The following is a 27,893-nucleotide window of genomic DNA, read 5'->3' as shown; positions in this document are numbered from 1 at the left end:
GTTGTTATTCGGTGAGGTGAGTCTACATCTGTAGGTTGTCTGCATGTGACAGGTTCTTTCTGTCTTTCTGCCATGTTGTGATGCAGGCAGAGTGGCCCTTATTAGAGGCTTCAACAAACCTGTCAGATCTTGAACTGTCAGGATCCAAAAGTATGAGCTTAGCATCAACTTTAGGGATGGAGTGACAGAGGTTAAGACACTGGCTGCTCTTCCAGAGGTCCCATGTTCAATTCCCAGCACCCACATGGTAGTTCACAACCATCTGTAATTCTAATTCCAAGGGATCTGATGAACTTGCTGGCCTCTTTGGCTTCAGACCTACATGTGGTACACAGACAGACATACATACAGGCAGAACACCATGCATGTAAAATGAAATAAAATTTAAAAGTTTAAATGCATACTTTAATAAATTGTTAGAAACAAAGAATAATCTTCATGTTGCACAAAGTAACACACAGACAGTGCAAAATTAACTCAGCAAGGTGATTTCTGTCCTGCAGAAATGGTGCATTGGAACCCATGCCAGGCTGGCAAGCACACTGGCACCAGAATACCTCTGTCTTTTATCCCTGATATAGGTGGTGACTGTCTCATTTCCATTGGTGAGAACTGACTTCACAGTCTGATACAATTGGTTAATTAGTGCAAAGAAGGAAGGGGGAAGTTGCAAAAATAAGAGTTCCCATAAGCCATCTTTGATTTTAAAATGTTAAATGAAAGAGTAAATAAATTAATAGCCATTTCTCACATAAACAACCATTCTCAAGTACATTGTCATAGCAATGGACACTGGACTAGTTTCTTCCTAACATATGGACAGTTGGAGTCACATAGAGAAAGGTAGGACAGATAGCTCTCCGAAGAAAGCAGGAGTATATTAGGCAAGTTGGAGCACAGGGTTGGAGAACATTAATGTGGTCAAGCATTCACTCACCTTGTCCTTGGAAGTTAAATTGGCCAATTAAAATATACTGGTTTGAAATAGTCTCATTCTGTAGCCAAGGCCTCAAGCTCACAATAATCTCCCTGCCTCCATCTGCCAAAATACTGGGATCATAGGGACCCAGCCTAAGTCAAGAATTTTAATTGAAAAAAAAAAAAAAAAAATAGAAGGGGCCTGGAGGTGCAGGTCAGCACTAGAGGACTTATCTGACACCTGCAGTGTCCTAGGTTCAGTTCCCAGAACTACTTAGTTAATAAAATAAAAGGTGAGAGCATAAGGTCGAGTCAGTCACCTGGTGCACACAGGGACGTACTGTATGGGAGGAGGTCTTTATCCATGATGTTTTCCCATGCCTTGTTCTGTGTCTTGTCTTCCTTGGATGCTTGGGTTGAAATGTGGGAGATACCCAAATAGTGAGAGGTGTGGAGTGACTGGCATGGGCGCAGGGCTCTGAGGCCTGGGACTGCTCCTGATCTCCGTGGCATCGTGCCAGACATGCACCTTGACCAGGTATTAACAACAGCCCATTTATCCTTAGTGCTGAGTGATGTTCCATTATCTGAACACTAGTTTTATCCATCCATTATCTACAAAAGGACACCTTGGGTCTCTATTTTATGAATAAAACCATTGTGAACATCCACGTGTAGGTTTTTGTGCCGACAGATGCTTTCAGCTCGTTTGTGAAAAACGAAAAATGCGGCTGTGGGGTCATATGACTACGAGCATATTTGGTTTGTAAGAAATCGCCTATCTTCTTCTGAAGCGGATGTCCTACTTTGCAACCCCAGCAGCCGCGGAAGTTGAGAGTTCCTCTTGTTTCATCTCCTGGCCTGGACTTTGGTGTTGGTGTTTTAGAATTCATCCATCCCAACATGTGAGGGTGGTATCTCATCTTAATTTGCATTTTCCTAATAACATGGTGAACACAATATGGTGAGCATATCTTCTCATAAGAGGACTTTACCAGCGTGTTCACCAGTGACACAGCAGAAAAAGGACACATTTACATGTGGCCAATTCATGTTTACAGGATTTCTCAGTCATTTTGCAGAAGTACCCAGTGGGCCTGAGTGCCCTGTGAAGAGTCGGTACTTGGCTCTCCATGTTTGATTTTTGTATGGGAATATATTTACAACTTCCGCATATGAGGTTTCCAAAGAATGGGAACAGCATCTTGTTACTGCTCTGTGTGCTCCATGGTCATTTTGATTAAACTCTGAGAATGTAAGACACAGTGGCAGAACCCACCCTCCAAGTGTGTGTGGTTCTACTCAGCAAACAACTGTGGAGAAGACGCCTCCCTGCATAAGGCCTTGGATTCCCCAAGAGCAAGTTAGACTCCCTGCATTCCTGGAAGCCATGTTCTAATGCAGGAGAGCACAATAAACAAAGCCAGAGCCAGCTCAGTGGTCCACATCTGGCCTGAAGTAGAGGTGATGGGAAGATTTTCCCCAGTTAGCCAGGCTTTTAAGAGCATTTCAGTTTCCTTGAGTTTGAGAATTTGTGTTTGTTTGTTTGTTTGTGTTTGCTTTTGTTTTAGTTCTCTCTTTGGTGGGTCATCACTCAGATGCTGATGGGAACCCAGTAGCACGTCTGCTGTTGTAGGCTATGGTGGATTTCTCCCTGAGGAGGGGGCTCAAGAGTGGGAGGATAGTCGCAAGCAATGGGAGTCAGTGAACAGTGGAGAAGCTGACATGTCCTGAAGCCTGGATAGTTCATCTGGAGCTTTAGGTACTTCTGAAACAGGCATGTACCAGGAACTGGGTCCTCAGAAAACACGCTGGGGGATTAGCAGTGTAATTTAGTTGGAAGAGAAGGGAGAGTAGAGCGAAAAATGCTGGTAACCATAGCAACACGATGCTGACAGTTGGGTCACCACAAAAGAGAATATTGATGGACTGTGATCGCCTAACACTGCTGGGGAAAGTGGCACCTTGAGTTTACCAGGGTGAGGAAAATCACAGATGCTTTGTGTGGCTCAGCCCTTGCTGGCTGGGCTAGTGGACTTACCATTCATTTCCTCATTTCCATTTCTTCCCCTATTAAGATTGTGTACTAATTATTACTCTGACATGATTTCTGGATTAACCTTTTTTTTGTGTGTGATTATTAGTAAACTCAGTCTGTAAAGACGACATAGCATTAAGTCTTAGTATTTTTGTAGATAAACTGGCTCTCTCCCCTAACCCCTTCACTCTAAAAGAACTGCTTTTTTCATTAATTATGTATTTTAAGAAAATCTTTCCACTCCTCTTTCTCTCCTAACAGAGAAAGTAGAAAACGAGAAAGGGTTGGTTAGAAGTATTCCAAACAATTGTCTAAAGAGAAACAAATGGATACATCTCTATTTATCCGTAGAAAATGTAACTTCTCACCCATCAAAGCCAGTGGTAGGGAGTTGGCAAGCCCCTGGATGGAGAAAAATGTTTCTTGTTTTTATTGTTAACAAGCAAAGCTGCTTCTGGAGAGGGGAGACTTGTTCTCTGCTTTCAGCCAGTGTAAGATGTCAGCTTCTGAGGCTGGTGCTGTGCCGACACAGCATGTGGTCCCTCTGCATGGCTGGCTGACAGTGTGTAGCAGCTTTGAGCTGCTTAATGTTTGCACCAAGAAATTCAGCATCTGCCCCTACTAATGGGTAGGATCTGCCCGAGCCATCATGCTCTTGACCTCCCAAGTCCAGCCTCATTAGCTTTCATATGCTGTGGGAGCTAGAGCGAGCATGTGTGCTGAACACCCACCCCTTGCCTGGTATCCATTCTGCCAGCTCTGCACATGAGCAGGTAGCACTGATCACAGCTACAGCAGGCTGCCTCCTGCCCCTTCATCCAATGACCTGTCCCCTTGCCTGACTCCAGAGTATGTGACTCGAGAGAATGCACACACAGCAGCCAGGGAGCCAGGTGCCCAGAATCCAGAGAAGCGTTATCTTATGCAAACAGGCTCAGTTTTGCTGCCAGCTAGGCATGGTTCTGTAGGAGATGCCAGGCAATGGCTGGAGCTGGGATGTTCTTCCTCGCTCCGAGTTTTTATCTCTCCCTCCCAGAGTATGCTGGGGATGCTGTTGGTTTCATGGAGGGTGCCATACATTAGACATCAGGGCTTCAGAGGAAATGCAAGGTCACAGTGTGCCTGATGTGAAGGATGTGAGGGTTACATATGCCAGCCTTGATGGTGAAAATGAGCAGCCCAGTCCTCCCATCACGAGTACTAGCTGTTTTGGTTTTCTCTCCAGTCAAACAAGGTGACTTTCACTATGATTTTTTTTTTTTCCTACTAGGGACTTGCTTAGATATGTGCAGCTCTTGTTAGAGTAATGATTATACACCAGTTAGCATCTGCTGCTTGGTAAAGCACCCCAATCTCAGCAAATTAAAATGTGAATATTTTAACTTTGCTTCCTGGCCCTTGCTAACTCTGCTGAGACAGTCTGTGGGCTCAAGGCAGGTCCAAGATGGCATCTTGCACCTGTCTGCTGTTTGGCTGGCCCGTTTATCTGTCATCATCCAACAGGCTGGCTTAGGCTTGTCCTCACCAAACAGGCAAAGCTCTGGAGAGGAGGCAGGTGCAGCAAGACCCTCCGATGCCTAGGTTCAGACACTTAGGGTCATAGCTGCCAGGTTATGTTTGTCAGAATTAGTTCTGGGAGCACCCTGGATTCAAGAGGTGGGAAAATGGAGGCTCTTACTGAGTGGGGGAGCTGTAAGGGGTCCTGGATAAGGAGGTCACAGTGGAGACCATTTTATAAACAATATACCTCACATAATAATAACATCTATTATCTGCTATTGTGCTGAGCTACTGAAAGGCTGCAGTTGGCCTTCATTCTTGTGTGGTAGAAACAATCAGGCAGAAATGTGAATTCACCAGCCCTGGCTACTGAGGAGTCTTGGAACTGGAGAAAATGGAATTTTCTCCACATTATATATATTTTCCATCAGTCCCCCTTTCCTACATAAAACAAAAACAACAACAACAAAAAAAATCCTTATTCCCTTTGAAGGTTTTGAGAGCCAAAGTTGTCTAAAATGAGATGACTGTTCTCCCAGGCTCTATTATGTCAGCCTAATTACATATCAGCAAAATGTTTTTCTGGGGCATTGTGCACAAAACAAAGAGCAAAACAACATCTCCAGCCGGCCAGCCTGTCTGTCCCTCCCTCTGGCTGGCAGGCTCCCTGTCCTGTGTGATGGGATGCCTGGGGGAGAGTAGATAGCAGGGCAGCTCTGTGTGGGCCTCAGAGAGGATTACCCATCTCCTCAGAGAGTGTGGGGAGGCCAGTTGTTTTCTGCTCTTTCCTGCTTCCCCCATGGTCCATGGGCTTCCAACCCATATGCTCGTTCACCATGTTCTGCGCTCCTTAGCTCTGCTTCCAAGTGTCCAGTGTGAGTCAGTTTGACTGACTGGAGATTCATAAAAGAACTCTGGTACTGGCATAGCCTACCCTCTGAGATACTAAGGGGCAGACTGGGGTTCTCTGACAGTCCCACTACTTTCGGTAGGATAGCAGAGGTGAAATGCCCCCCTTTTCACCTTGGTGTTTTCCTCCTGCCTTAGCTTTGGGCACCCTTATGTAAGAATGTGATCTCCATTTGTCCTGACACCTCCTCTGTTCCCCTGCCTCACCAGGGAGCCCAATTCCTAGCTTCATTCCTTCCCGCATTTGCAACACGCCCCACCCCTCTTCCTTGGCCAACCCTTCTTAACTCTCAGAAGGAGACACAAATAATCATTATATTAGTTGTCCATTACTGTAACCAAAATACCTGGCAGAGATGGCTTAAGAGAGGACAGGCTTGTTTTAACTCATTTTCTGAGGGTTTCAATCCATCACAACAGGGAAGCACGGTGGTGGGAGCATATGGCAGAGACTGCACACCCTGTGGACCAGGAAACAAGAGGTTAAGATCAAGGAGAGTGTGTGGGAGATTGCAGGAGCAGGGCTACTGCCTTGGAAGGCTCACTCCTGGTACCTACTTCCTTCAGCTAGGTTCCATCCTTTCACGGCTCCGTAGCCTCTTCATTGACCAGTTAGGGAATAAGCATTCAAAATAAAAGCATGTAGGAGATAGTTCAGACTCAAGCTACAGCAGATATCAGGAGCCAGGTGTTAGCCACACAGTAGGACCCCCCTCTCCCCTCTCACCTGTCTCCCCTCTACCTATTCCCCCCCCACAGGATGTAGATAATTGGTTGCTTCCCTTTCTAGTCTCTCGAGGTTCCCGCTGTTCTGTGGCTCCTGGACCTTTCCCTGTATCAGTCTAGTCTCTGTCCCTGTCATCGTATTTCCTTCTTCGATAAGTACTTTCCTGGGTGTTTCTGCAGGTTCCTTACATTCAGTACAAGAATAGAGTCCCGCTTTGTGTCCTGATTTCCCTGATATGGCATCTGAGCCTCTGTTATTCAGCACTGTAGGGATGAAACAGTCTAGTGTTGGTGGCACTTGTAGCTGCCAGGGTCTTGCTATACAAACAGTTCTCCAGTGAATGGTTTTGCATTTTTCCCCATTTTTTTTATATGTAGGACGAGTTCCCAGAACTTAGATCATCGGTCAGAGGGTAAATGGTAGATGTATTTGTAACTCTGAGAGATGCTGTCAAGTTGTTCTCTAAGAGGGTTGACTCAGTTTGCCCTTCCATCAGCAGTGTGTTTCCTGTCAGCCTGGCAAACAAATAGGCTGTCACACTTGAAAGCTGGATATGTGAAAACCAGTGCCTCAGAGTAGCTTAATTTGCATTTACTTTATTACAAGACTGGTACTTTTTTTTGTCTGTTTAATGGCTATTTGACTCCCCCCATTGCCATATCCTTGTCCATTTTAAAATTTAGATCATATTTTCCTGTCAGTTTTCTGTCTGTCGTATGAGGTTTTACCCATTTTGTGTTTTGAATTTACATGTGGTATCTTCTGTCATACAGGTGGATTTTTATGTAATCCAATGTATTGTTTTAATCTTTTTACTTCTGGGGTCTGTTCTTTGGAGGAGTATCTAGTGGGCCCTTTAGACATTACAATAATAAAACCATCCTAAATGAGAGCAGTTAGATGTGGGTGTTTCCATTTCCTGAAAAATCACGGAGAAGTGACAGGAAAGGAATGATTTAGAAATAGACCAAGTTGATCCTTACAGTCGCAGATCCTGCATCACTGAATTTTCCTGCCCTGGAAAACTTATTTGTAGCTCCAGACTCAGTCGCTGCTCTGGTGAACCCAGTTCTTTACACAGCATCTGAGCCACCCAATGTTCATTGTTCCAGCTGGGGCTGAACAAAGCCATGTTCTGCCTCATTGTGTGGTGCTCAGAGCAAACAAATGTCCTTTTCATGGTCTGCTTGGGCCACATTTTCTTCTTTTCCCCTGTGATTTAATTTTTTTAAAATGGTGTTTCACTGTATGGCCCTGGCTGGTCTGTTCTAGATATATAGACCAGCCTGGCCTTAAAGTGGCAGGAATCTACCTACTTCTGCCTCCTGAGTGCTGGGATTAAAGTCGTGTGCCGCTGTGCCAGGCATCCTTGGTGATTTCATTATTAAAAACAGCCCCTGAGAACAGGCTGGGGTTCCTAAGCCTGGGGCGCTGTGGTGCACTTTACTGAACAGATGCAAGTGCTGGGTGAGGTTATTCAGGCTTCAGTCACATGCTGCTGCCTGAGAGTTCACAAACCAGCAAGACACTGCAAACAAAGTCTCTTTAAACAAACACAAACATGCTGACCAGGTAACAAAAACACAGGAACTACTAAGAACCTCAGTCTGCATTTTCCTTGGGGGGGGGGGGGGGGGGGGAATGGCTCAACATTCACTGACTTAATGTTCTTTATAGAACACAATTGCCAAGAGAGAATGTAGACAGAGAGACACTTGCAGGAACACTAAGAGGAGAAGAGAGACTGGCAAGGTCCATTAGCACTAGGCTAGCCTGGTCTGCTTAGAGTTCCAGAGAAAGAGGGGGGATGGAAGGGGCAGAGGGACAGTGGGAAAGTGGGAGAGGGAGACAGACAGACAGACAGACACAGAGATAGACAGAGAAAATAAGATGAGTGCTTATAAAGCTGTAGAGGGAGGAATGTAAATTATTAATGTAAGTGGAAGACTCCTCCTTTCCTGAGAAGCAAAGTCTTCAGGACTTCAGCACAGGGGATGGAGAGGAGGGAGGGGATGGAAGGAGCCGCTCACCACAGAGCTGAAAACCAGGGCAAGGTGTAAAGCTCCATGTAGTATGATCAGCTATGAGGCCAGGTCTCTGGTCATGGTAGTTCAGGGATCGTACACAGTCAACAAGTATTCGTGAAACACAAACAGGCTTCTACAGAAAAGAAGGGAGGACTTGGAAGATGGATGAGCTTTGGGGTCTCAGATAGGGATGGAGAATATTCAGTGCATAAGAAAAGGGCTGGGTACAGGGAGAAAGCCTTGTACAATCCATGTAGTTCATGAAGGTAGGAGTAGCAAGCTTAAAACAACGACTTTGACTAGCAGTCAACCCAGGAGAAGAGAAGACGGAACGGGGAAGACCTCCAATAACGGCGCTGTAAAAGGAGACCGCTTTACACAACGGCAGGACGAGAATCCACACGGCGCATGCCTGTCAAGTGTGCAGTCTTGAGTAAAAAGATTCACACTAAAGCAAAATGTTGTGATGTTTAAAGATTCTAAGCTTTCCCAACACAGTACAATAGGCTGCACTCAAGGGAAAACAATATTTAATAATACATACTTAGTTGTAATAAAGCTCTGGCTGATCTCCAGCTCAGGGTATGCTGAGAGCTCAGGGTATGCTGAGAGCTCATCTAACAGATGAGCAGGACACAGGAGCCCCATCTCCACCTGGCAGGTGGCTGGTGACTGCCTGCTTCTGTCCCAAGTCTGAGAGTTGGGGAGTTACAGGCAGTCGGCTAGGTGGTTGAGCCCAGGATCAGAAAGGGGGGCTGTCTCATGCCCTAACTTATTCATTAGATAAACCCTTGCATCTTAAACCTCTAGAACCCAGGACTTAGAAAGGGAACTGAGAATTCAGGATGGAGGCCGTGCAAGAGTCTGATCACTAACGCCTGGCCTACGAGGTAGAAGGCCGGGATTTCTCCAAGTCGGGACCTTTAACAAAAACTGCCCTACACCAAATTAGCTAGCCAGACTTTTTTTTTTTTTTTTTTTTTTTTTTTTGCTTTTCTCTATGATACTGTCCCTTTCTGTAGAATGGTATATTAAAAACTGCTTCATTTCCACTGGTCCATTTTATTACCAAGTGAAGATCGTATCACCCATATGTGTGTGTCACAATATTTAATATCTAGAAACAATACTTACACAATTTTACATGGAAAATAGATGTCGGACTAGGCTTCTATTTCAAAATTGTCAATTAAAACTACAGGCACATGTAGAGATTCAAAGGATTTCCAGGCTGCTGCTCTTTAGGGAGGCACTAAAGGAGATGATGTCCCCGCAAAGTGGGAAGGAAACTAGAAACAAAAACCTACGAGTCATAGACACCAGAATCGAGAAAACACCGGCATGGAAAGCAGCCAGGCCAGATCAGATGGTTTAGAGAGCTCCAGAAAGGGTGTCTTTCCCTGAAAGACATGATGAATGGTGGCATAAAATAGACTTTAACATATAGAATAAATTAATTATGAGTTCCTGTAACCATTAGGGAGACAGGGGTGGTGATGGTTAAATGTCAGAAGAAATGAAGAATGGCATAAGAAAGACGACATGTCCCAGTGTAACTCAGGCTGAACACTGGGCTCGTGTCCTGTGCTCTGAGCCAGCCTTGGCTACACATCCTTATGTAGCCAATTAAATAGTTGAAAGCAGGGGCAAGGGGGGATATTTGTTCAATGTGAGCATATTGGGAAGATGGTCAAAGAGACCCAGTAAGTTCCCCAAGTCTACTCTATGGTCTAGAAATAAGATTAACATGTAAATGAAGGGCCAAGATAGGTAGAAGTAAGCAGTCCTGCCCACTGCTGACCGCTCAGTGAGTTTATTCTGGAGCCAAGTTTGAAGGACCACCCAGGAAACATGGGGGTAGGTTACCACTGGTCCTGTGTTCCCACGTGGAAGTAGTCTCACAAAGTTTTACAGTAGCAGAACAAAGAAACCTGTAAATGAGGAGAGGCAGTTATAGCAAGATGGGGGAAGCTCTTCTGAAGACCTCAGATGCTATCTGATGATACTCTTAGCATTTGGCTGGATGCAAATTAGTGGTCTGTTCTGTTCATAGGTTCCAAAATCTATTAGTCACTATTAATCTATTAGTCACTGGATGTTAGTTCTGGCTTAGTGTTGCGCAAAGAATGGCTAGCTGTTCGGGAACAAAACTAGACCCCAGGATAAAGTAGTTAGCGTCTGGATCTGCAGCATTCCGAGCTCTCCGTATTGCTGCAGTTCTGATCAGTCAAGCAGTCTGTAAGGTGTCCTGACAAGGTGATAGATAGTGCTGTGCGAACTCTCTGAGGGACAAGTTCCCTTGTGGCAAGGGCCTTTCCTGAGGAAATTCCCTTTCTTCGGGGTCCATTGTTTCAGTAGTCTGATAGATTTGTAAGAAATAAGTCTGGAAGAAAATGAAATAACAGACTGAGTTCCACTTTGGAATGGTACGAGGGGCTTTTATCGCACTGGGAGGTTGGTTTCCTCCAACCCTGTAGCTGACCATCGAAGGATACCGGAGCACTCACTGTGCAGGGTAGCTAGCTTTTGTAGTGGAAACTAGGGAGCAGGGAAGGGCCTAGAAACTGCAGAGAGGGAATAAGTAGACTGCCTGCTCTGGTGCTTCTGGGCTCCGGGCTGTGTGATGGAATTGGTTACTTTCCAGAATTCCATGGGCAGAAGGTTTCTTAAAGTCTTGGTCTCTTTTATGACCCTGCTTTGGGGGTGAGAAGATCTTTTTTATTCCAGACCCTTTACATATAAAGGCTATAGGTCGGCATTCCTTCCTATCTGGCTACTTCCTGCTGGCAGAGGGGGCACCATTTGGAAGCTTTGGAGTCTGGTGCAACTCTAAGAGAAGCATTGTTTGTGCTTCATCCTGTGTAGTGGACCTGGAGATCCAGGAGGAACATCTGTAGAATGTTTAAAAGATGAGGTAAAGATGCAAGTATTCAGATAGTAAGGAAGGAAGGGGTGAGGAGATAGAGCCAGGGCAGGGGAAACAAGGGCCCATCCAGAGGAGGAGGAGGAAGAAGAAGAGGGGGTGGAGGAAGAAGAGGAGGAGGAAGAAGAAGAGGAGGAGGAAGAGGAAGAGGAAGAAAGGGAGGAGGAGAAAGAGAAAGAGAAGAAGAGGAAGAGGAGAAGGGAAAGGAGGAGGAAGAAGAAGATGAGGAGGAAAAGGAGGAGGAAGAAGAGGAAGAGGAGGAAGAAGAGGAAGAAGAAAAGGAGGAGGAAGAGGAGGAAGAGGAGGAAGAAGAGGAGGAGGAAGAAGAAGAGGAGGAGGAAGAAGAAGAGGAGGAGGGGGAAGAAGAGGAGGGAGAGGAAGAAGAGGAAGAGGATTGTTGTTGAATTCTCCATCTGGCTTCTAAATCTACATCTAAGTTGATGTAGAAACTGCCCCACCACTGGCAGCAGTCATGAAGTCCAGCCCTCTTCAGTTGTAGACCATGACAGCCAAAGAATCAAATTATGTCCTGAAGGGCGTCCAGCTGATACGAAATTTCTTTATGGCTTTCTGAAAGCCAGTGGGGCAGAGAGGTCAACTGATGCAAAGAAGCCATCGTTGTTTTAGTTCTGAGCTCCAAGTAGCAAGAAGAGGCAAGAGCCGGATGGCACATTAGCTAGGCGAAGGGCATTGGTGTCAAGAAAGATCCAGAAAGGAGAGGGGGATTTTAGGAGCCCAAGGTAGCAGCAAAGTTAGATTTGAATAGGGAGGGACTGATGGGTATTTGCAAAGAGCACATTGAGAACCAGAAGAGGCTCAAACAATTCAGATGGACACGGGAAGTTGGAAGGAGCTGAGAGGCACAGCCTAGTTAAGAAAGCCCTACCCACTATTTCAAGCGTCCCCCAGTATGTTTACAGGCCAGGTGAAAGCCAGAAGGTATGGCCGTTGTGTTAGTTAGAATTTCCATTGCTGTGAAGACACATCGTGATCAAGGCAACTCTTATAAAGGACAACATTTAATTAGGGCTGGCTTACAGGTTCAGAGATTTCGTCTATTACTGTCATGGTGGGAAGCATTGCAGCCTGCAGAAGGACAGGGTGCCGGAGGAGCCAAGAGTCCTGCATCTTGATCTGAAGGCAGTAGGAAGAGACTGAGACACACTTTTTCCAACAAGGTCACACCTCCTACTAGTGCCACTCCATGTGGTCCTCTGCAGCCAGTTTTATCTAAACTCCCACAGTCGTCCAGATTGGGAGTAGGATCTATAGTACTTGGTCAGCCATTTAAGAGAAGACACACAGAAGGAGACCAGAGAGAAAGGCCCTGTATGAAATAGAGAATCTCGAAGCCTAGAAATCTAGGGTTGGGTCAGTCTGAACAAGGACAGGATGTCTGGTTGGTCCACAGTGGCATCCTGATTGGCTTTGAACTCATCAGGCCAGTTTGTCAGCAGGGGCCTGACTTGCTGGAGAAAAGCCTGCCAGGTCTTTCTTCTAGGCTGTCAGGCTTCTGTCTCAGGTGAGGAAGAAGCCATCCTGAATGCTCTCCATCTTTTGTCTGTCCCACCCTCTCCCTGTCTGTCTGCCTGTCAGGTAATCTTTCTAGCTCCCCATATCTTATCTGAGAGAACACCTAACTGCTGTTAGGGATACAGGGGAGTAGAGCTTTCTAAAGGACAGCAGTTAAAATGCCTTAGTTAAAATGTCAATCTGAGGCCTAAGGGATGGTTATAACAGAATATAAGACAGCCTTTGACGGCAGCATACATCCTTGAGGTGTGCTAGGCTGGTGGGGTAGCATCTGTAACACACATAAAGTGAGAGTGAGGCCATTAAGATTGTTGCAGTCCTTACTGCGAGCTTTCCTAAGAACAGTTGAGGCAATGTTGTCCTTAGTACAGGAAGTAAACAGCCTTGGACACTGTAAATCTGAAAGTGTTAGCCCCTTATGTTAGCAGGCCTGTGTTGGAGGCAGGTGGCCAGAAAACCTCCTAAGTCTTCCTTAGAAGCCAGTGAATAGATCATGGAAACATTGTGTCAAAGTTAAACAAAACAAAACATGCGGAATAAGATCAACCTTGGAGGCCTGGTGTTACCTCCTTAGTCTAGGATAAGAAGGGGTGTGGTAATTCTCCTAGGACTTAGTAGGACCAGGACATTTTATGGATACCTCCATTTTGGTGCATGCCACATGGTTACATTAACCAAGATGGTGATGAAGTCACATGGTGTATGCTCTTTCCAGAGTATCTTTAACAATGTGGTGACAAAACACATGATTGCTTTTTGCTCATGATAAGCGTGAAGATGGCTAAATATAGCCTATCCCCCATCGGACATGGGTGCCCATGGGATCCCCACGTCTAATAGATTAAATACGAACGGTCACATTTACCCTGGGATAAAGGTCTAGTGACTTTCTTTACTACTTCCTATTATGAAGGAGTTGCCTGTGCTCAACATACCTAGACGCCACAATCTTATAAGCAGCTCCTGCTGGTCTTATTTTACTTAGAAGATAGTGCTGTGTGATACCATGTTAATAAAAGAAAAAAGCTGAATCCAAACTACATACAAATTAGCGTTATCGATGTACACACTGTTAAACTAGGATCTTTTATAAATTTCCAGGTAACCCTTAATAGAAAACACAAGAAAGTCTATACTATACATGAAGTCATCTCTCAGCTTTGAGTGAGTATATGTACGAGATACAAAGCAGCAGATACAGAACAAATCCCTTACTATACTTCTAGAAATCACCAAGGAGGCCCTGTCAGGAACTCTTAAGTTGGAATTACTGATTGGGGAACTTCTAGACAGAGAGGCCTCTGTATGGATAAGCACCCCGTTAGCTGATTTTACTATATCCTCTCTGTATTATGTATTAGGTATCTGTCAATAGCCTGCATTGAACGTAGCTTGTCCATTAGCTTCCCTTAGGCACACAGGACCTTTGTTTGGTTCTCCCCTTCCTTGTTACAGAATGAGGAGGCCAGTCTGGCCCAGGACAGGGTTTGGAGAACATTGCAAGCCAAACATGCTTAAGTCTGAAATGGGAAGGCCAAACCGCATCTCCTGACAGTGGCTTGGTGGATTCCAGCAGCACAGAGCAGTTTGCCGAAGTTACCAAAGGTACTCAGGAGTCCTCTGCTCCTGACGCTCTTAGCAGCTCCCGTCTGGCACACACACTGGGGAGGACACTTCATTGTGGCACACCTGGGACAGTTGCTAATGGCCATCAGCAACCATAGGGACCATACTGCGTTTTTGTTCTGGGCAAGACTTAGGGTCCCCAGAAGGGATGAGGTCTTTGATCTCAATCGGGCCTTTGAGTCAAAGAAGAGATCTATAGGTCGGCCATTTGTCCCCGGGGCATAGAGAGGGCAAGTTTCAGGGAGAGGAAGAAGGGTGTGTGTGGTAAGAAGGCCCTGGGGACAAGGGTAGAGAGAAGACAAGGTGTGTGTAGAGAGGCAGAGCGGAAGAAAAGCTTGGTAAGGAGGGGGGCTCATGAAACAGGTCAAAACCAGAGCAAGAGGGTGGGAATTAAGTTTAGAAGTTGAAGCTAATAAAACTAGATATGCAGAAATGGAGAAGCAAAGGAAGGGCCAGAATAGAGATGGAAGGGCTTGAAGGTGAGCGCTTCGGACCCATTCCTGTTTCACTGTAGGAGCTCTGGCAAGGTGGCAGGTTCCAACACACCAAATTTAGGATAGTGATTTTGGCTGTCATGAGCATATTGAGTCTGGATATAGATCCAACGGGAGCTTCTTTTTTTTTTTTTTTTTTAAACAGAGGGCCTGTTGCCCAAGTTACAGGTCTAAATGGGCTGGGCCTGGTATTTCTACATGAAGTGTCTGTCGGCTTGCAAATGTTACCAGAACCAAATTCCCAAAAGGCTTCCTGGAGGGAACTATCAGAAGAACCAAACACCACTGGTGTCTGGGGTCTGAAACAGAATTGAAGTCCCAGGGCATCAGCGGGTGTCTACATGGCCCTTACCTATGGCCAGTGTTGTTTGTGGGCTCCAGAAATGGCAGTGATGGCCCTCTTGTGTGTAGGAGGTTGGTTTAGAGGTTAACCGAGGTGAGTGAGTGAGTGAGTGAGTGAGTGAGTGAGTGTACCCTTGCTACCAATGAAGAGTTACTGTGAAACTCCTCCATTCACAGAGCTGTTGTTAGAAACCATGGGTGAGGTCTCTGGGTCATAGTGAGTGTCTTAGTTTCTATTTCTATTCAGGGTTTGGTTTCTATTTCTGCACAAAACATGACCAAGAAGCAGGTTGGGGAGGAAAGGGTTTATTCAGCTTACACTTCCACATTGCTGTTCGTCAAAGGAAGTCAGGACAGGAACTCAAGCAGGTCAGGAAGCAGGAGCTGATGCATAGGCCATGGAGGGATGTTACTTACTGGCTTGCTTCCCTTGGCTTGCTCAGCTTGCTTTCTTATAGAACCCAGAACTACCAGCCTAGGGATGGCACCACCTACAATGGGCCCTCCCCCCTTGATCACTAATTGAGAAAATGCCTTACAGCTGGATCTCATGGAGGCTTTTCCTCAAGGGAGGCTTCTTTCTCTGTGATAACTCCAGCTTGTGTCAAGTTGACACACAAAACCAGAAGAAAGATGCCTGGTCAAGAAAGGGTACATGTGTGTGGACCTACTGAGAAGCTCTTCCTGGTTTTCAGCACTAAATGTAAGAAAGGCATCAGAGCAGGGAGTGAAGACTAGACCTTAGGACGTCAAAACAGCAAGAATAGAGGCTTATTGGTCAGTGAGAGGTTGGTGCCCCAAACCCTTATGTTCTGTATCTGAGGGTACAGGAGACCACTCCCTTCAGGCTGCAAGGATTAGTTTTATAATAGTTGAGAATATGGAGGGTAGGGGCCCTGGTATTGGGCCTGTAACTGCTTTTGAAAACTGCCAGGACAGGGATAAGTCAGTTGGCTGCCTATTCTTGTTTCCTCTGGGCTCAAGGCAGTGGGATGGGGATTGCCCGATTTCCCAGAGGGGGATGGGGTGAGTTAAGGTAGGAAGGGAGGGTGAGGGTGGGGCCAGGGAGGGTGGGAGGGTAAGGGTGGGGTAGTGGACAGGTAGGTTTATTAAAGTCCTGGATCTGTTTTTATGGCCCTGGTTTTAGGGTGGGGATTTCCCTTAAGATTGAGAAATAAATGTGTCTCCTTAGAATATTTTTTATTTCTGCCAGGCTCGTACAGACCCATGCTGAGCAGTTTTTATAAAACTGTAATAAAGTGAAATCTGACTTTTGATTTAATTAATAGAAATTGCAGACAAAAGAAAGAAAGAAAGAAAGAAAGAAAGAAAGAAAGGTAGATAGATAATAGATAGATAGATAATAGATAGATAGATAATAGATAGATAGATAGATGGATGGATGGATAGATAGATAATAGATAGATAGATAATAGATAGATAGATAGATAGATAGATAGATAGATAGATAGATCACACTGATGTTGGGTTATAAACTTTCTAACTGGACCAATATGTGGTCGCCCATCCTTTCCCTGTAGAAAGTGTCTTTAGAAATGATCACAGGGGCTGAGCAATGGTGGCGCACGCCATTAATCCCAGCACTTGGGAGGCAGAGGCAGGCAGATTTCTGAGTTCGAGGCCAGCCTGGTCTACAGAGTGAGTTCCAGGACAGCCAGTGCTACACAGAGAAACCCTGTCTGGAAAAACAACCCCCTCCCCCCCCCCCAAAAAAAAAAGAAAGAATCAGAGGTCAAATGTATTTCTTTGCAAGCTATACATTCTGTTGTCACTGTTGGTGGAGGGTAGGGTAAGATTATGTTGAGTCTGTTTCTTTAGTCAATTCTCAAACACTGAAGAAACTAATAGGGATCAAAGTGGGAAAAGACCATTAATACAAATGAATTCCTTTTATACAAGTTGAAAAAAAAAAACACAGGGCATGTTCCACTTTTTTTTTTTTTTTAACACTCCAGGTGTGACTGGAGATTAGGTACCCAACAAGGGAGAGAGGAGAGTTAATTAAAGTTTTTTGTTCTGGCTTACAGAAAGAGACATCTTTTCATTTCATAAGCAGGATAAGCAGGATGGCTTTTGAGAGCTGTTGGTGCTTTCTTCTCCTTAGGAGTGTCACCAAAAAGCAGATCAAAGCAGCCTTCCTTCCGCATCTGTTTCCAGCCACCTTCTTAGCTAATGGAGTCAAAAGTGTCTTCTACCGATGGGGTGGGGCACATCAGACTTTAGAAAAGACATCTCGCTGTATTCGTGATATGCAAAGTGACCTCAATAGATGCTTATGGAAAACCATATTTAACATGAATTAAACAGGAACCAGCCCTAAAGGCCCAAGCGGGAGAGAACGTGGCAGGTGCACCTCCCCCTCCTGCCTGTACTTTATTCATCAACTCTGATTGACAGCCCAGAAATTAGCACACAGGCTTGAATGTCCCAGGCTCTGTAGATGTGTGTCCTCTGTTCCTTTTGGTCCTTGTGATTCAGCACCCCATGGCTGACATTTCCTACCCTTGCAGGGGCGAAGGGAGGGCATGTTTGGGAGAATTCCTGCTGTTTTTCTCTTCAAGATAGTGACAAAGTGAAATAAGACAGAGTGAAATAGAAGTGGCCCTGGTGAGGCCTGTCGGAGCTGCCGGGTCACGGGCAGCAGGGGTTGGTCATTGTCTTGCAGTTCTGGGCTCCTGCAGAGAAAAACCTGGCCTGGCTACAGCCACCAATAAAAAGACTGCATTTTGCCACTCAGGGCTTTGTGAAGGCGCCAAAGCTTGACATGGTTGCTATAGCTACTGTCTGATTGTGGTAGGCTTGTCACAGTGCTTGATAAAGTGGGAAGGTTATCCCTGATAGGCCCAAGTAATCAGAACCTCACAAAGCTTGAGTATGTGGATTTAAATTGTTGTTTTTTTTTTTTTTTCCCTCCCATCTTTTAAGCTGAGAGTGCTGGGAGTGGGGTTAGGGATCTTTAGCTACAGAAGCCTCAGGACTTTCTTTCAGCTATAGCAGAGGCTTGTACTAGTTTAAAGGAAGGTGTCCTTAAGTCTTGAGGGACAACAGAAATGAGGGTCAGGCTGGCTACCTGCTAAGCCGTGGCTGGCATGATTGTGGCTTTGAGCGATGCTGCAGAGACCCTCTGGTGACCCGTCCTGTAAATTGATTCGGTTGTTTCTTTGTGGTTCCTTGCCTCTTTGCCTGCCTTTTCTGATTTTCCATTCTTTCCTGGCCTTTCCTCCTCCCTTCACCCGCCACCGCATTTCTCACAGACACGCAGATCCTTGGAAAGGACATCTACCTTTTCATATGGGTGATAGGAACGGTTAAATTGAAAATGGCAGCTCGAGGATTTTAGCTCCAAAAGTATAGACACCTTTTTTCTTCAGAAGGAGAACTGAGAGTTTATCTGGATGGCGGTCCCTTGCTCAGTGGCACAGAGATGACGATAGTGGCTCTCTCTAGATTCTGGTGTGCTTATGGAAGTCCTAGGTCTGTGGTACAAGGCTTTGAACCTACATTTTCCCCAAATTCCCAACTGAGGTCTGTGCTGCAGTTGCCAGACCAGGGTGTAAGAGCTACAGCACTGGTCTGGACTTCACGGTTTAGAAAGCCACAGGTAGATTAGTTACCAGGGATTCAGGGGATTTGGTAGATAGGACGAGAAACCTTTAAAGCCATTTTAAAAAGTAGATTATTTCCTCAGCCTCTCTCTCAGCTTCCTAGTTCAAAGCATCTAGATTCACCAGCATGACTTCCTAGACTACCCCACAGGAGGCCTCGTCCGGCCCTACTCTATCTAAGAAAAGTGCGTGTCTCCAAGTAAAGCCCGCCCTGCTACCATGTACCTGGCCAGGAAACCTGCTTTGACCAGGGCCAAGGTGCCTTGCTTTCTTGCTGACACTCAAAGTTACTACAGAGTATATACGTCATTTGCATGCATAGCTCCTAAATAACAAGGGACATGAATCTATGTGGGTCCCTTTAGTGTAAAACTGAAGCCCTCATCTTTAAAAGATAAGAAATAGTTTCTTCTGAGGCCATTTTGAGTGACCACAGCCTTAGAATACAGATTTAGATTATCCCAAATTCCAGGTTCTAACATACAGGTAGTTCCATGATGTCTTAAGGTTTTGCAGAACAAAGAAAGTCATAAGTCAAGGCAAGTTTAAAATATATTTGTGTGTCTATCAGAGAGGTGGTACAGCAAACAGGGGAGCTTTCTATAGGCCCAAGATGCTATCTGATGACATCCTTAGCTTTTGGGTTAGTAGAAGCTAGTGGGTTGCTAAGCTAACAGACAGCAGTAGATTTCTGTTTATTAGTCATAGGATGTTAGTTCAGATACATAGGTGGACAAGCAATGACTATTCGCAAGGACTAGAACTAGCTTAAGATATAGCCCCTAGATGGGCAGCAGTCCAATCTCTCTACAGAACTGAAATTCTAATCAGCCAGTCAGTTCTTCAGACACAGCTTCCTTTCAGGGGTTTTTGTTCACAGTACCAAGGTTGAAGGAACCTGGATAGAGATCTGTCATCTTCCTAAGCCAGTTAATAAAGATGGAGAGTCCAGTGTATACCCAGAGCAGGGCTGGGGACCTCATTTTCATTGGTGAGGAGCCCAGAGTTAGAAGCAAGGCCTATGATGTCAGGATGTCCCTATAATGATTCCCACTGCCTTGGCCTTCTGTTAAGTGAGTCTCCCTAAGCCAGAGGGGCTGTATCTCTAAATTGTAAAACAAATATTTGTCTTCGGGCCCTAATTAGAAATAAAGCACAAGCAGCATGCATTTACTCCTGAGTGGCAGGGCTCAGAACTCAGGGCTGCTCTGTGTGTAGCTGGGGTCCCCAGATCATTTGTCAAGTGTAATTTAACTCCCCAGGACACCAGAGCAGAGCTGATACTGTGCGTGCTAGGAATGGGTCTGGGAGGAAGGTAATTGTGTTTCTTCAGTGAAATTCACAGGAGACTGTTTGTCCAGACAAGAATAAAACAAAATTAATGAATTCATCTGTGGGCTTCCATTTCTTGCTGATTGCACAGACCATTTTGACCCAGGAAGAGACTGACCCCAAATTCTCAAGTCTGCAGTTCATGTACTCAGAGACTCCAACTCTGCTTTGCTGGGTTGGATCAATGGGAGGATGGACTCCAGTGGTGAGGAGGTAACCTTTGGTGATAGCAGTGTTCACGGTGGCCTTTCTCCACAGGGTACAGAGGTGCAGACCGACTACATGCCTCTGCTGAACTCGCTGGCAGCCTATGGATGGCAGCTCACCTGTGTGCTGCCAACACCCATACTCAAGACTACCAGGTAACAAACATGGTGACCTTGATGACTACTGTCATGGTTCGTGATAAGTGGAAAATTTCTTAAGTCTTGCAGCAGGCCTGCCAGCTGGCACTAAACCTTCTCTGGTTGAGGCTTTCAGGTCCAGGGGTCCACTTACTCCCCTCTTCCCTGTCCTCACATAGAAGAGCCTTGCCAGTGAGTCGGGGTTGCCCTGAAGGACTGAGATTGGCCACCTGGGCTGACACAACAGTGCACCAACAGGGTTCTGGGCTTGGTGGTACTGTGTATGTAGAGCCTCAGTTTAGAGAGAGAGGGAAGGAGTCGGGAAGAGAGAGGAAGATGGGGAGGAGAGAAAGAGAGTGGGATGGAGGCAGAGGGGAGGGGGGAAGGAAGGAGGAAGGGAGAGAGAGAGACTGAGCTACTGGACTAAGACCTATGAGGTAGATTTTTGTCTAGTTTTGCCTTTGAGCTAGGATCTTACCCTATCCCAGGCTAGCCTTGAACCTATACTCCTTCAGCCGTAGCTTTGTGAGTGATAAGCATATGGCACCGTACCTAGCTGGCTTATTAATGTTATTATTTCACACCCACTTTTCAGACAAGGAAAGTGTGTCCTGGGATAGTAAGGGACTTGGCCAAGACCATGATGCTGATCAACGAATGCCCCTCCCCCCCCATGGGGCAGAGTCTCAGGCCTTGCATTTGGTACTCCTCACAAGTTCAGGTTCCTGGATGCTTGCCCACTGTCCCTTGAGCCTTGCCATGCAAACACTAAAGACCTCCCATCTATATTTTGAGCCCCCCTGACTTTCCTTGGGGTTGTAATCCTAGCTGCATTTCCCATTTCACCGATGAAAAGTGAGGCTCAGAAAGGCCTGTCATGGACCTGAGGCCCAGTTGGCAGGAGGTAGCAAAAACAGAGCCTAAGACCTCAGTGTGCAGAGTCAGGCTCCTGCCCTGTGGCTGGCTGCCCCTCTGTTGATCCATAGTGATACCACTCTCTCATCTCGTGGCCCCCAGGGTTCTACCTTTAGTGAACTTGCTGTACAGTCCACACTGCAGGCAACAGCAGGTAGTCAGGACTAGTTGACAGTGGGTTGATAGCCATGATAGTCTGTGGCCTTCCTAGGCCCCTCTTCTGGCTCCTCTGGGTCTTCTCGGTCCTCAACATGATTCCCTGCCTGTCTATGGCAAGATTTGGCTTGGCCACTGGGAACCGCTGTGTTCTCTTTGAAGACCAAGACTTCTCCAATAGTGGAGCAGAAAACACCCAAAGTCTGACATTTGCTATCTATGTCATCCTGGTTAAGCCCCCCCAGGCTATCAAAGTGTTCCCTAGTTCCTTTCCAGAGGACACAACCATGATGGGAATGAGTTTTGGACAGGAAGACCCAGTGCTCTGAGGGGTGTGAACCCCAGGAGTGCACAGAGCTGTCTCAGAACTCTGGGATGAGTGAACTCTGGGCTGAGTGCTTGCTTCTGGTTTGTCAGAGTGGTTGCAGGCTGCTAGCAGCAGGGTAGAGACCCAGTCTCTGGCCAAGCTGCAATGCTAGGTGAGTGTTTGCTTCTGGTTTGTCAGAGTGGCTGCAGGCTGCTAGCAGCAGGGTAGAGACCCAGTCTCTGGCCAAGCTGCAATGCTAGGCAGACTTTAGATCTCAGTTCCTTGATCTCTGGACTGAAGGCAGTCAGAGACATTTACAAAACAGAGTTAAGGTGAACAAAGGGGTAGAGGTGGAGAGAACCCCTGTCACCTTTAGTATTTCTGTCCAAGGCACAGCATGGGGTCCTGCCTTCTCTGACACACAAGAGCCATCTCTTTCTCTTCCCATAGGTGTGAGTCAGAGTTAATTACCATGTCCCTCTTGCTGCCAACCTGATATCACTGTGTCTATAGGAGTGACATAATAACCTACATACATATCAGCTCTCCCTGTGCCACCTTCATGTCACACTGGAGGGCTAAACTTGTGACATATCTTTATTCTTCTACAGAGCATACTGTAACTACCAAAGACAGAATTGGAAGACAACTCTGTTTTGGGGGGACTCCCTAATCTGCTACTGTATCCTCGCTTAACCAAGGCACAGCCTTCCTTCACTTATAGGAAGTTCAGGATTGTGCCCATGGGGAGAGGATGTGTCTGGGTGGTTGGGGGGCTTTGGGGAGATGCTCATTCTCAGCTCCTGTGTTGTAGGGAAGGAAACATGTCCACCAAGCAGATTGTGTTTCTTCAGAGACCGTGTCTACCTCAGAAAACCAAGAAGAGGGAATCTAAGGTACGAGACATGAGACCTGTCTACTCTCCCTCCCTGGGTTTATGTCTGTGCATCTTGGCTTCAGTGGGCTCTGTGCCAGCTGGGCCTCTCCCATTTCCAAATGCTTTTGGGGCTCAATGAAGACCTGGGTCCACATGGGGTCATAGCAGGGATACTGGGATGGGCCGTTGAGGAGCTGGAAACTGGTCCTCAGGCTCCCTGATGGCCTGACTTTTGAGCAGGTGGCAGATGCTTTTCTGGTCACCAGCATGTGCTAGAGAATCCCACAAGGCTAAAAGTCAGCTGCAGTCTGACAGAGGCCTAGGAACAGCCGAGATCACTGTCAAATGTTCTTTCTCATCTCACAAGCTGGCTGGAGCTCTGGCCTGGCTATTAGATCCCTTCGGACATCAGAGTTTGCGATCCTGGCCTGGCGTATTCGTGTAAGTCTGTAATCCCTGCACTCAGGAATTACAGACAGGAAGATGAGTTTGAGGCCAGCCTCTGCTGTACAGGGGGCCTTACCTTATAGTGTAAACCAGAAGTTTGCTAATCTTAGTGGAGGAACTCCCAGTATCTTCTTACTGGGACCTGAGCCAGGTGTTTGACTGGCAGTTGGTGAGGGAGACAGAGGCCAGCACAGCCTGTGGCAGTTCATCCTCAGGCAGGCTCGTGCTGGAGGGTCGCCAGGCCTCTTTCCTCCTTGGTGGTTGTCTAACCTGGGCACAGCATCACAGAGGGACAGTGGCTGTTCCCAAAGTTTTCTCTGTGTCCTGAAACTGAGCCCAGCATCTGCTTCCCATGGGTGATTCAGGAGCTCCACCCTTCCTCTGTGAGGTTGGCGCCTCTCCTGTGTGTTCTAGTTTGAATCTGCAATGTCCCCCAAAGGTTCATGTGCTTAAGGCTTGGCCTCTGGCTGACACTACTTTCATGAGATACATAGTAAAACATTAGGTAATCAGGCAGCGTGGAGGCTAGGCCGTGGTGGGGGTGGGGAGGAGGCATGAGAAGCTACACCATTGGGTAGGGGGTGTGCTCTTGAAGGGATATTGGAACTCGTTCTCTTTCTCTTTTGGTTTCTGGGTCACGATGGATGAACCCTCTCTGCCACCCACTCTCTACCATCACGTGCTGTCTCATGCGGGGCCAAACGCCATGGGATCAACGGACCAAACCCTCTGAGCCAAACTAGACCTTCCCTTCTTTCAAGTTGACTTTCCTTTAACATTCAACATTGATTCTTATTTTAGGTGTATGCGGGTATGCCTGCATGCTGTCACTTGCGTGCCAGTGCCCGTGGAGGCCACAAAAGGACTTTAGAGTCCTTGAATCAATTATAAGTGTTTGTGAGGTGCTTGGTGTGGGGCTGGAATTGAACCCGTGTCCTCTGAAAGAGCACCAAGTGCTGAGCCAGCTCCCGCCCCATCCTCTTTTAGTTGACTTATTCTCTTACAGCAAAAGAGCATGGACTAGCATGCTGTAGGTGTGTTGCTAGCTTCTCAGGAAGAGGCCAGCGTGTTGACGGAGTCTATCAAAGCCCAGTTAGGTGTCACCTGGATCCACTGTGCTCCACCTCGATGGCCATGACCACACTCTGGTGAAAGTTGCCAACCTGTTTGGCTCTGCACAGTTGGCCCCTCCCCATATACCCCAGTCTTTGTTCAGGAGTCCCAGGTAGTAGCATCCAGCCAGTGAACAGATTGCAGTAGCCCCTTATCAGCCAACAGACCCTGTGGGTTGCCCATTTATTGAAGGAATGCCAGGTTGGTAGGAACAAGAAGCCAGATGGACTGGAGTGCAAAGGAAGGCCACTCTCCAGGCTCTGGGACAGTAATGTGACAGGTGACAACAGAGGTAGACCAGAAGGCAGCTGCCAGTCACCATTAACCACCAGGAGCAGTCAGCCACCACCTGGAAGATGGATGGCTGTAGACTCATATCAGACAGTGCTCAGTCACAGGCTCTCAGGACATCACCAGCCACAGAAAACAACATTCAATGAGCAGCACACAGGGTCCCCACTCCCAGGCATGGAGAGATCGGGCTTTAGCCCCTTAATGGAAACAGCTCTAGACCCGCTCGCCAGGGCTCTCCTTGTGGGGCTCCTTGAACTCACTCTGCCTTAGCTTGTGATCTCTGGTAGCTGCCTTACAGGCCCAGCCCCACATCTAATTCTGAGGTAGGTAGGTTAGCTGGATTAAGCAAGGTCAATGCCACAGGTGAGGTGGCTGTAAAAAGCCGTGGCTCTGTTGTCCATACAGCCCTGTTGGGTGTTTGGTTGACCTTAGAGACTCTCTGCCACTCCTCCAGCTGTAGAACCTCTTTGGTTGGGAGAGCCCTGAGACATGCTCCACGCCCTGCCTCAGAGGTACAACCTGAGGCTAGCTGTGCTCCTGCCCTCTCCCCAGTTTCTGTGTCTTCTTTTGGAGCCTCAGGATTTGAAGCCGGTGTTGTTTATCACATGTGGCAACTGCCCCATTCCTACAGGGAGGCTGAGGAAGCCCTTTGCTGTGGATGGCCCGAGGAAGCATTCTTTCTTCTTAGATATTTCTCTGCTACAGTAGTCCTTCCAGAAGTTTCTCTGAGCAAGCAGCTTTTGTATTGTGGCCTGTGAACCAGCAGCAGCCACAGTAGGACTTGAGAGTCCAGTGAGTCCCCATCCTGCCTGTCCTGTGGAAGCCTGTAGCTGTGTTTTACAGAGACCTCTGTGATAAGGTTGCTTGCCAAGGGCCAAGGAAGGGCCCAAGTCTCAACTGAGTAGTCTGACACCTTTTCTGGACCCACCTATGAGCCTCCATTCACACTTTCTCATAATTAATGTTTTATCCTAATTGACGTCAGGGAGCCTACAAACAGGGAACTCTGTTTTTAATAAACCGAAAGAAAGCACCACTCACTGCCACTAAGTCTCAGCTGGTGCTCCAGTGCCATGCCTGCCTTCTGCGCCGATATTCCACACCATAGTGTCAATGGACTCTAACCCTCTGAAGCTGTGAGCCCCCAAATAGAATTAAATGCTTTTCCTTTTTAAGATGACTTAGTCATGTTGTCTCATCACAACCGTAGAAAAGTAGGAGCACAGGGTGACATGCGCATTTCTCCTAGCGTTTTCCTTGAAGACTTAAGTGTATATTTGGCATAATCACCATGGTGCATCTGAAATGGAAGAAGGAGACAAGTGAGACCTTAGAAGCCAAAGTCCCTCTATGTCTCAGGGTCACAAAAGAGGCAGAGAAAACTGGCCAGTGAGTGTTCCAGCTGGATTCTCTCAGCAGCCCCACCCCCACCAGAACTACCTCTTGCCAATCCTCTCACTGCGCATATGGCCTTAAAACTCTGAGCCTCTGCTGGTTTCCTTTCACACGAGCAAATACATTGAGCGAAGCAAGCTCAAGGATGGATCTGGGGAGAGGAGACTTTCAGAGAAGGTACCCTAGTAGGAAGGAGGAGAGGGAGAAGATGGCGTGGGCTGCATCCCAGTCTCTAGGAGACTGTGAGTTGGGCTAGCTTTTCAAAGTTGTAAAAACAACAAAAAAAATTGGTTTGTTATGAACCAGCCACACCAGTCATAGGTTTGTAGGTTGCCTGGGGGCCTTCATCAGATTGTCAGAGAGGGCTGGTAACAGGCATCACTCCCACATGTCCTGCAGGAATGTCTGGGTTCTGCAACACAGCACCTTGGGCCCATGGCACCCTTCTCCTTCCAAAGCTAGAACATACATGGAAGCTGTTAGCAGGCACCAAGGGTGGGAGAGATGGGTTGGATTAGATTTAGCTTGGTGGTGTCCAGGGAATCTGAGATCTGTTGGGTTTGGTGAAGTAGAAGAATCAGCTCCTGACTTTACCCATCTCCGATCTCTGTGCCTTCTAGTTCCAGTGGCGATTCTCCCGGAACGAGATCCACAGCAGGCAGACAAGGAAATCCAAAGGGAAACTCAGCACCAGCGACAAGCAGCAAGCAGAAGAGAACGAGAAGAATCTAGAAGACCAGTTCACCAAGGCTGGAGATGTGGGAAACTGTGTGCTGGGGGCACAGCAGTGGGGCAGAGCCTCTGAGGTCAGGGAGCAAAGGCAGGGTTCGGCAGCTGTGCAGAATGGTCCTGCTGGCCACAACAGGGACTCGGTGGCTCTTAGGCACTCGAATCCCAGAGCAGAAGCTGAGCTTACTCCAGGCCCTGCTCCAACAGAGGCAAATTGAGTCCGTAGTTTGTACTAGGCCTGAGTTGTGATTGCAAACCTTGGGAAGCTTGCTAGCAGCTGGTTTGTTCTGTGTTACCCTTTGGCTTGACCTTCTATTGTTAGCTCAATGGCCCTGTGAGGGCGGGTCTCTGAGAGTGTTGTTTTCTGCACATCCACTGGAAAGCTGTCTTAATGATCCACTTATATTAGAGTGCAAGGTTGGGCTGGTCCTCCTAGACCTCAGGGCTGGAAGCCTGGCTCTGGTCTGCCTCTTCCACAAGGGAGAGCATGGACTGCAGTGCCTGTACTGCCCCACAGGGCTCCAGGGCACATCTTGGTCAATTTCTGGGACATTCTTCGCTACAAACCAAGGTTTTTCTGCTCACTCTTACATGCTGCTTCTCTGAGCAAGAACTTAGTGACTTTAACCCTGCAGCCTGCCTGCTGGCCTTCTCCACCTGAACTCTGGAGACCCTGCTGTTGGAGAAGAGAAAGTACCCAAGCCTCCAGCCTGTCTTAAGGTAGTTCTATAGATACTGGTGATCTGGAGACAAACAGGTAACTCCCTATGCCCTGGCTCTTACAGAATGTTCAGAAAAGTATTCCGTGTTAATATAATGCCAAAAATATTGTTTTTAAATTTTTAAATTTTGTCTTCAACACATGTATGAATATGTTGTCATTTTGAGCAGTTGGTAACTGAGTGCCCTTGTGTGCTATTTTTGTTGACGTGTCATTGACTGAGTTGTATGCTGTGCCTGTCACATGTTTATACTGTCCATAAAGTGTTGTTAAGGCTTTAAGTAGAAGCATCTGGCAAACCGTGGAGAGAGAACACCAGTTGTCTCAACGGAAACAACCCTGTCTCTTTCTTGTTTAGTTATTTAAAGCAATAAATGACCTGAGTTTAGTGTGTGGTGAGAAGTGAGTATTTACCGTATCCTGGCAGAGGTCCTGGTGTGGTGTAGAAGGACTCAACCCCTTACCTCCTGGTGACGCTTACATTTCTACCTCCTGCCAGTATAGTAGACCATGACAAACAGCAGAGCTACCCAAACACACCAGGGTTTCAAGCTTTTGGTAAAAAGAAGTGGAAAATGGATTCAGCTATCACCCAGTGAG

At 46.8% G+C, this 27,893-nt stretch overlaps 1 protein-coding gene across 2 annotated transcripts in view; it reads left to right on the top strand.

The window, feature by feature from the left end:
• The window catches only part of Rftn1 (raftlin, lipid raft linker 1), a 200,759-nt gene extending 173,078 nt beyond the window's left edge, over nt 1-27,681 (top strand). The window contains exons 8-10 of one of the 2 annotated variants that reach the window (XM_034521773.2): nt 20,254-20,357; nt 22,532-22,613; nt 26,464-27,681. In XM_034521773.2, coding sequence (XP_034377664.1) covers nt 20,254-20,357; nt 22,532-22,613; nt 26,464-26,790 — 513 coding nt within the window. In that variant the 3' untranslated portion in view covers nt 26,791-27,681. The remainder of the gene's footprint in view (nt 1-20,253; nt 20,358-22,531; nt 22,614-26,463) is intronic. The other variant, XM_034521771.2, reaches the window with a different exon arrangement.
• Nucleotides 27,682-27,893: the final 212 nt, after the last annotated feature.

The sequence above is a fragment of the Arvicanthis niloticus genome, chromosome 17 (genome assembly GCF_011762505.2).
Source record: "Arvicanthis niloticus isolate mArvNil1 chromosome 17, mArvNil1.pat.X, whole genome shotgun sequence".
Taxonomy (NCBI): domain Eukaryota; kingdom Metazoa; phylum Chordata; class Mammalia; order Rodentia; family Muridae; genus Arvicanthis; species Arvicanthis niloticus.
Note: the sequence above shows the minus strand (reverse complement) of the source record. Positions and strands in the feature narration are given on the sequence as shown.